The sequence below is a fragment of the Chiloscyllium plagiosum genome, chromosome 6 (genome assembly GCF_004010195.1).
Source record: "Chiloscyllium plagiosum isolate BGI_BamShark_2017 chromosome 6, ASM401019v2, whole genome shotgun sequence".
NCBI lineage: Eukaryota > Metazoa > Chordata > Chondrichthyes > Orectolobiformes > Hemiscylliidae > Chiloscyllium > Chiloscyllium plagiosum.
In genome coordinates this window covers 49,638,810-49,648,825 of record NC_057715.1, presented here as the reverse complement: position 1 = coordinate 49,648,825, position 10,016 = coordinate 49,638,810, and the positions used below count along the sequence as shown (strand labels likewise).

Sequence of the window (10,016 nt, the reverse complement as noted above, 5' to 3'; positions counted from 1 at the left end):
GGAATGAGGAAACTGGTGAAATCCGAGTTCATCCCTTGTGGTTGGAGGGTTCCTAGGCGGAAGATGAGGCGCTCTTCCTCCAACCGTCGTGTTGTTGTGGTCTGGTGATGGAGGAGTCCAAAAACCTGCATATCCTTGTGGGCGCAAGTCTTGCACCTCCTGCGGTTGCAGGGGAAGGTGCCGGGAGTGGAGGTTGGGTTGGTGGGGGGTGTGGATCTGACGAGGGAGTCACGGAGGGAGTGGTCTTTACGGAATGCTGATAGGGGAGGGGAGGGAAATATATCCTTGGTGGTGGGGTCCGTCTCCCTCGTCAGATCCACACCAAACTTTCCTCATTCCTGAAGAAGGGCTTATGCCCGAAATGTCGATTCTCCTGTTCCCTGGATGCTGCCTGACCTGCTGCACTTTTCCAGCAACACATTTTCAGCTCTGATCTCCAGCATCTGCAGACCTCACTTTCTCAACAAACAAAAGCAGTTCACAAACAAATTACAGGGAAGGGGCAGCAAGACCAAACCCCATCTTATAATCAGTTAACAGGGAAAGGAGGGCAAACCTCAAACCCCACCTTCAGTCAAAAATGAAACAGTAACAAACAGACAAGACAGTCCAATCAAATGGAACACAGAACACATTCCCTCCAGCATCCCAGCAAGCCACCCACCCCTCCCACCTAACCTATTTTTTATTTTAAAAAAACTGGCTTTTGAGTCAACCAGTTAAGAATCAGGTTCTCCAAAAAGAAGAGCAGAAACCAACAGCAGCAGTAACACAGTCAGTCCCCTAAACTGAGGAGATTCTAAGAAAATATAACCAGAAGATTTAAACAGTTAACAAACAGAAAACTACAGTTCACAAAAAAAACTATATATAAGGGTAAGGGCAGCAAGGTCAAACCTCAAATCCCACTTCCATTCATCACAAAGATAACAAATACAGACAAGACAGTGCAATCAAACAGCAAATAGCTATATTGGGTCTGTGTTCTAAAGAAAAGACACCTGACACCAGTCCCCGCCATATACTGATCAGCCCATCCTTTGGGAGTCTTCCTGTAGGACAGTGCCACCCTCCATATTGACCGACCCTCCCCAGACCTACTTTCTTCCAGACTGGTTAATGACCACTCAGCTCCCAGTCACCTACGTACTGGGGGACTACACCAGGCTGCTTTCTAATGAGCTGTTTGTTGGCCTTCTGACCTCCAGCCACCCTGTGTACTGACTGACCCTCCCCAGCCCACTGTCCTCCAACTCTGTCGTTGGCCACTGGCTCCTGGTCACCCAACGTACTAACCAACCACATCTGACCTGCTTTCCTACAATTGGGCTGTTAGCCTTTCAACACCTGGCCACCCTGCATACTGACTGACCTTTTCTCCTGGCTAGCATTCCTACTGACCAGCCATTGGCTGTCTGTCTCCCAGCCACCCTATGTACTGACTGGTCCTTCCCCAATCAGCCTTCCTATGGACTGCCATCGGCTGTCTAGCTCAGCCTCCCTATGTACTGACCGGCCTGCCCTATACCTGCTTTTCTGCGAGGATGCTACCTGGCCCCACCCAACCCACATACTGACAGGCTCCTCCTGGCCCACTTTCCACCAGACTGTGGATCGACCCTCCAGCCTCCAGCCAACCCATGTACCGGCTGACCCTCCGCAACCAGCTTTCCAGTGGGCATGCTGTCGGCTGCCTAGTGCGCAGGGTGGCTGGGGGCTAACAGACCACCTGCCCCCCACCCCTTTGCCTGGAGGCATGGTACATTGGGGAAACCGAGCAAAGGCTATGACAACGGATGAATGGGCACCACACAACAATCAACAGACAGGAGTGTTCCCTCCCAGTTGGGGAACACTTCAGTGGTCCAGGACATTCGACCTTGGACCTTCGGGTGACCATCCTCCAAGGCGGACTTCGGGACAGGCAGCAGAGAAAAGTGGCCGAGCAGAGGCTGATATCTAAGTTCGGTACCCATAGGGAGGACCTCAACCAGGACCTTTGGTTCTGTCACATCACAGGTGACCACCATTGCACTATACACACACACAGATACTCTTACACACACACTCTCCCTCACAGACATAAGACACTCTGCACTCACTACACACACACTTTCTCACACTCACAACCCCCAACCCAGACAGAAACACTACAGAAAAAAAGGGTTTTGTGATTTACACATGAAAGAAGTGAAACGGTATTCTAACAGATGAAAGGCTTAACAGACAATCAATTCTTCAATGTATAATTTCAGTTACATCACACTGTAAATTTTTGCTATAAATTCTGTGTTTGGATTGAGCCCTCCACTACCACCTGATGAAGGAGTGATACTCCAAAAGCTAGTGTGCTTCTAATTAAACCTATTGGACTATAACCTGGTGTTGTGTGATTTTTAACTTTGTACACCCCAGTCCAAAACCAGCATCTCCAAACCCTAAATTGAGGAGATTCTAAATCGAAGAGATTCTAAATCTCCTGGTTGTGTCAGTCAGCCAGTTCTTTCCTGATTGGCCCAGGTTAACAACCCCAATCAAAATCTCATAGTCAATAAAGTCCACCTGGTTCCAATTACTAGCGAGTCATTGACACGGAGGGCTGTGCAGGCCAAGTCATTGTGTGTATTTATGATTTGGAGGTGCCAGTGTTGAATTGGGGTGGACAAAGTTAAAAATCACACAACAGCAGGTTATCGTCCGACAAGTTTATTTGGAAGCACTAGCTTTTGAGGCACTGCCTCTTCATCAGGTGTTTGTTGCACAACCACCTGATGAAGAGGCAGCACCTTGAAAGCTAGTGTTTCCAAATAAACCTCTTGGACTATAACTTGGTGTTTAATGCATTGAAGACAGAGATGGATAGGTTCTTGATTAGTAAGAGGATCAAGGGTTACAGGGAGAGGGCAGGAGAATGATGTTGAGAATTATATCAGCCATGATCAAATGGCAGTGCAGAATTGATGGGCTGAATGGTCTAATTCTGCACTTACATATTATGGTCTAAACACATTGTAGCCTATCTCAAATGATTGAAACAATTAAAACACCTCTGCTTACACTCCAAAGGTGAGAAAAATAAAAGTGCCAACCTGCTTCTCTCACCCTTCGTAATTGCCAGGCAATAACAAAGTCACAGATAATTGCAAGTTAATGTGGCCCAGTAAAAATGAATGCAAGCATTATTTGCAAAAAGCAAGGTCAAAAGAAACAGAGTGGAAGTGTTGCTGATGTTACCATGCTGAGAACACTGAAGGTTCATGACTAATGTAACTATGCTGTGTTAAAAGCTAGTAGTTTTACAAAAAGAACCAAACAATGCTACTTTAACAATATACAAACTGTTGATCAGTCCATCTATCAAATACTTTCATTTCCCCAAATGAAAGCTGACATAGTTGCCTCAGGTCCAAAAAGAGAGCTAAAGGAATGATTTTTGATTTAAAGAGCGTTTACTCCTTAAAAAGGTCCAATTATTTCACAGCATTTAGGAGGTGACCTGCCACGGGGTCTAGTAGTTAAGTTAACAGCTGGATATTGTCACTACTGATTCCAGAATACTAACAGATTGTGGAGGACTATGAACATAAGGTTAAAATATTCATGTGTGGCGTAACAGACTGGATAATAAGAAATTCTTTCTGCTACAGAATTGTGTCCTGTGAAATACACTGCTGACTAGTGTGCTTGGTGCTAATGCTAGGGATGTCCTCAACTTAACCAAAGATCCACATGATCTCACAGACTGGTTTTAACCATCTGAAAGCGTCAGAGAGGAATTTTCAAAAGAATATTTTTTTTTATTGATTTGAATTTCTTGGTCTCTCCGAGAAGGTTGGATGTGAGAATAACTCAGGTGGAAAAATAAATATTTAGCTATAATGGCACAGTCATTATTGTATGGAACCAACATGATAGACCTAGTTTAGTTTGTGAAGCTTGGTAAACATGGATGAGTTGGACCATATGGTCTGTTTTCATGCTGTAGGACTCTATGGCTTTTCTTACCTGTCAACTGTGTTTAGAGTCATAGAGTCCTACATCATGGAGACAGGCCCTTTGGCCCAAACTGGTGCATACCGACCAAAATGTCCGTCCACGCTAACACCATTTCCCTGCACTTGGTCCATATCCTTTTAATCCTTTCCTATCCATGTAGTTGTCCAAATGTCTTTTAAATGCTGTTAATGTACCCGCCCCAACCACTTCCGCTGGCAACTCATACCAGCCTCTGTGCAAAAAAAGCTGCCCTGTTTCCTTTTATTCTTTCCCTTCTACCTTAAACTGATGCTCTGTTGTCCTCGATTCCCCAAAACTGAGTGCATTCACCCGATCCATGCTTCTCATGATCTTAAACACCTCTAAAAAAAGCCCCCCGCCCCTTAGTCTCTGATGCTCTAAAAAAAAGTCCTAGCTTGTCTAACAACTCCCTATAAACCAGACCATTGAGTCGAGGCAATATCCTTGCACATTTCTTCTACACCCTTTCCAGTTTAATAACATCCTTCACAAAGTGACCATAACTGAACGAAATATTTCTAGTGCAGCCTGACCAGCGTCCTGTAAACTGCAACATAACTTCCCAACTTCTATACTCAATCCCCTGACTGATGAAGGCCAGTGTGTCAAAAGCCTTCTTCATTGTCCTGTCTGCCTGTGACTCCACTTTAAGAGAACTATGAACTCCAAGATCGCTTTGTTCCACTACATTCTTTCAACCCTGCCATTCACCACGAAACGTCTACCTTGATTTGACTTTCTAAAATGTACGACCCCACATTTATCTATATTAAACTCCATTTGCCATTTCTCGACCCACTTACCCAGCTAATCAAGGTCCTGCTGCAATTTCTGCTAACCTTCCTCACTATCCACAATACTGCCTATTTATTGTCATCTGCAAACTTACTAATCATGCCTTGTACATTTTCATCCAAATCATTGATATAGATAACAAACAGTAATGGGCCCAGCACCGACAACTGAGGCACCCCACTAGTCACAGGCCTTCTGTCCAACAAACATCCTTCCACCATAACCCTCTGCTTCCAACCATCAAGCCAAATTTGAATGCAGTTTGCCAGCTTGCCCTGGATTCCATGTAATCTAACCTTCCAGAGCAGCCTACCATGTAGAACCTTCTCAAAGGCATTTCTGAAATCCACATAGACTATGTCTACCGCCCTGCCCTCGTCAACATTCCTAGTCATTTCATCAAAGAACTCTAACAAATTTGTGAGGCATGATCTCCCAAATTGTGAAGTATGTTTGTATAATATAAACAATTCTTACTGCTTCCTCTTCTGGATCCTCCTCTTGCTGTGGAAGAACTTTGGCCTCTACTGCTGGCCCTTCCACGACCTCTGCCTCTCCCTCTGTTAGCTATGGGCACGCTACTTTCATCAGAATCTGCAGCTTTTTCTTCAGAAACGACCATGTCATCATCACTAATTAATGAAGAGGTATCTTTTCCTTCAGTTCTGTGAGCTCTGGCTCTACTCATTGCCTTTTAATTAATGGGGAGAGAAAAGACAATTGTCCGTTAGAAAAAAGGTTTATTGTAATAAAATTAAGCAAGTATTATCCATATTAATTTGACAGTTACCTGGTGCCAATATCCAGATTATGGGCTTGGCTGATATATACTTAGTGATGCTATCTCTTTGCATGTATTAAAATATTATGGGGATCAAATTTGAAAGAATTTGGAGAGAAAGTCAGCCAATTTAACTCCTGTGAAGCAGAACTGGGTAATTACAATTAGAAGGTATGCATGAAAATTCTGAAGTTAATATCTTGACACTTATGTTATTAATATTTATGCAACTTATCAAGACTACTTTGATAACAAGGTGTACACATCTAGAAGAAGGACAGCAGGTGTATATTGATACCACTACCTGCAAATTTCCTCCAAGTCACACACTACCAAATTTGAAATGCATTGTTACTATTGTCACTCATTCAGTCACTGGGTTAGAATCCTGGAATTCCTTCTTGAAAAACACTGAAATTTATCTACAGAATAACTGCGACAGCAGTACACGTGATCTTCTCATGGGTAATTATGATGGGCAATAAATAAGGGAGAAAATAGAAGAAACCAAAATGTTTAAAAATAGGCATTATTCATTCCTTTTATATTTCAGGCCAATTTGCCATGTTCAGCCCAGTCTGGTTTTGCATTATCTTGCTCCTCATGAAACAATAGCTGAAGGTTTTGGTACAAATTAATTTAAATCAATTTCTAATGCCAACAGCATTGCTACTTTAAATACCTAATTTATAGAACTCTTTGTCCTAATAGGCTGAATAACACATTCTCTAGAATTTAGTAAAAACAGAATCTAATTCAGTGACTGAATGAGTGATAGTAGTGATGACATATTTCAAAGTTAGGAAAGTGTGTGACTTGGAGGAACTTTGCATGTAGTGATGTCCATACACACCTGCTGCCCTTCTTCTAGTTTACCCCAATTTACAGAAATGCAGTTCACACTGTTGGGCTTACTCCAGTGATTTGACAGCAAGAGCAATGTGGGGCTTAATACTATTTGACAAAAATCAACAGATTACAGCTTTTAGTTCCAGGTTAATGATGAATTTACTCATTAAGTTAAGCAGAAATTGAAGGATCGAGATTGAATCAATAAGAACACCAGCCAACATTCATTATCCTGACCATTATTCTGTGACTTCAACTGGATTGTATACAATTCAAGTGAAGACACAATCAGGTTCAGCTCTGACACAACTGAGTGAATTGTTCTCTAATGTTCAGTACCCATGTTCACACATCACGAATGGACATTGGAGCAAAATACCAGGGAGATGCTGAATTAACCATCCTGATAAAATTACAAAACATGCAGACATTAGAATACCATTCCTTTTGAACTCAGCAATTGTGTTATAAAGCTAAGCAGACATGTAAGGACAACATGCTCTTGTTTGCCTGAAAATATTCATGGATTACAGAGTACTCAGTATGACATCTATATTTAATTACTGGAGAATATTTTTGGGTTTGGAGAAGTCAAATCTGCACTCATGTGTTTACAGGACAGTAATAGTACATCATTCTAAAATCTGGAAATATAGTGTAGTTGCAAAGTTTGCACAGTCTAAGTCCAGACACAGTGTGTAAAAGGCAGAGATACAGTTGTGATATTTAATTAAAGACTTGAAAATTAGTACTGAATCACTATATAAAAAACAACTTGCCTCTTGAACTTCTTCATCTTCTTCAGCTGTGTTTTTTCTCCGGGTTTCACGAAAATGGCGAACCTAAAAGTTAAAGATGAGTTAATTTATGAAATACCTAAATAATAAACAGAAACCCAATAATCAGACAAAATGATACATTATGTGCTGATGAAGGAACCAATTATTGTTCAGATAGTTAAAGAGAATATTTTTTAAAGTGTGTGACTTATGAAGTTTTTATATTTCTAATACTCCTCTCAATTGTTCTGTTGCACAAAATTCACTTTAATACAAAATCATATAGATTTTGACAAAGTGTCCTCTCTGAACTAAAACGTAGAGGCTATGGGGAAAAATATGTTCATAGAGTACAATCTAAAAAAGTGGTCTTACACAAACTTCTTGCCCAAGGGACTTATCTATCCTTATGTTTTTCAAACTTTCCAGCACATCCTCCTTCTTAACATCAACCTGTTTGAGCATATCATCCTGTTTCATGCTGTCCTTACAAGGTTCACTCGGTTGATTCCAGAGTTGAAGGGGTTGGCTTATGAGGAGAGACTGAGTAGACTGAGATTATATTCATTGGAATTCAGAAGAATGAGGGGGGAATCGGAATTTTATAGAAACATAAAATTATGAAGGGAAAAGATAAGGTAGAAGTCGAGAGAATGTTTCCACTGGCAGGTGAAACTAGGACAAGAGGGCATGGTATCAAGATTAGAGGGGGAGCCGATTTAGGACTGAACTGAGAAGGAACATCTTCATCCAGAGGATTGTAAATCTGGAATTTCTTGCCCAATGAAGCAGTTGATGCTACTTCAGTAAACGTTTTCAAGTTAAGATACATAAATTTTTGAACAATAAAGGAATAAATGGATATGGTGAGATAAGGGTGAGTGGAGCTGAGTCCACGAAAAGATCAGCCATGATCTTATTAAATGGCAAAGCAGGCTCGATAGGCCAGATGGCCTACTGCTGATGTAATTCTTATGTTATGTATAAAAATAATGCAGATATAGGAATAAAGCAGAAGATTGGCGCTAGGTAATGATTTTATTGAATGAGCCAGCGCAAAAACGAGGTGAATAGCCTCTTTCTCTCCTGCAACATTAATTCTGTGATACAAACTGGGGTATGGTTGTATTTGAATTGATCATTGATTGACATCTTCCCCAAGTGCATATATTCACGTGAGAACATGAACAATACGCTATACGATCACAACTAGAATTGCATTTGTTGTCACTTGATGCACACATTTCCAGAACATCAGTGGTAAGGAGAGTTTCTATTTTCTCTTCTCAACCAAGGGGGCAAAAATCAACTCAACAAAACTAGGAATTACATTTGAATTGTTATGATCTCACACCACAAGTGTGGGCTCAGGCTTAGCACTGCGACACAACAGCGTCAGGGACCCAGGTTCAATTCCAGCCTCGGGCGACTCTCTGTGTGGAACATAGAACATAGAACAATACAGCACAGAACAGGCCCTTTGGCCCATGATGTTGTGCCGAACATTTGTCCTAGCTTAAGCACCCATCCATGTACCTATCCAATTGCCACTTAAAGTTCACCAATGATTCTGACTCTGCCACTCCCACAGGCAGCGCATTCCATGCCCCCACCACTCTCTGGGTAAAGAACTTACCCCTGACATCTCCCCATACCTTCCACCCTTCACCCTAAATTTATGTCCCCTTGTAACACTCTGTTGTACGCGGGGAAAAAGTTTCTGATTGTCTACTCTATTCCCCTGATCATCTTATAAACCTCTATCAAGTCACCCCTCATCCTTCTCCGTTCCAATGAGAAAAGGCCTAGCACGTTCAACATATCCTCATACGACCTATTCTCCATTCCAGGCAACATCCTGGTAAATCTTCTCTGCACCCTCTCCAAAGCTTCCACATCTTTCCTAAAGTGAGGCGACCAGAACTGCACACAGTACTCCAAATGTGGCCGAACCAAGGTCCTGTACAGTTGCAACATCACTTCACGACTCTTGAATTCAATCCCTCTGTTAATGAACGCTAATACACCATAGGCCTTCTTACAAACTCTATCCACCTGAGTGGCAACCTTCAAAGATCTATGTACATAGACCCCAAGATCCCTCTGTTCCTCCACCTGACTAAGAACCCTACCATTAACCCTGAATTCCGCATTCTTATTTGTTCTTCCAAAATGGACAACCTCACACTAGGCAGGGTTGAACTCCATCTGCCACTCCTCAGCCCAGCTCTGCATCATATCTAAGTCCCTCTGCAGCCGACAACAGCCCTCCTCACTGTCCACAACTCCACCTATCTTCGTATCATCTGCAAATTTACTGACCCACCCTTCGACTCCCTCATCTAAGTCATTAATAAAAATTACAAACAGCAGAGGACCCAGAACTGATCCCTGCGGAACTCCACTTGTAACTGGGCTCCAGGCTGAATATTTACCATCTACCACCACTCTCTGCCTTCGACCGGTTAGCCAGTTTTCTATCCAATTGGCCAAATTTCCCTCTATCCATGCCTCCTGACTTTCCGCATAAGCCTACCATGGGGAACCTTATCAAATGCCTTACTAAAATCCATGTACACTACATCCACTGCTCTACCCTCATCCACATGCTTGGTCACCTCCTCAAAGAATACAATAAGACTTGTAAGGCAAGACCTACCCTCCACAAATCCGTGCTGGCTGTCCCTAATCAAGCAGTGTCTTTCCAGATACTCACAAATCGTACCCCTCAGTACCCTTTCCATTACTTTACCTACCACCGAAGTAAGACTAACTGGCCTGTAATTCCAGGGGTT

The 10,016-nt window shown here is 42.4% G+C and overlaps 1 protein-coding gene across 4 annotated transcripts in view; it reads right to left on the bottom strand.

The window, feature by feature from the left end:
* The window catches only part of mre11a (MRE11 homolog A, double strand break repair nuclease), a 110,218-nt gene that overhangs the window by 27,822 nt on the left and 72,380 nt on the right, over positions 1-10,016 (bottom strand). For all 4 annotated transcript variants that reach the window (XM_043691494.1, XM_043691496.1, XM_043691495.1 and 1 more), the window contains 2 exons: positions 7,222-7,284; positions 5,290-5,503 (listed from right to left, as the gene is read on the bottom strand). In XM_043691494.1, the coding sequence (XP_043547429.1) occupies positions 5,290-5,503; positions 7,222-7,284 (277 nt within the window). The remainder of the gene's footprint in view (positions 1-5,289; positions 5,504-7,221; positions 7,285-10,016) is intronic.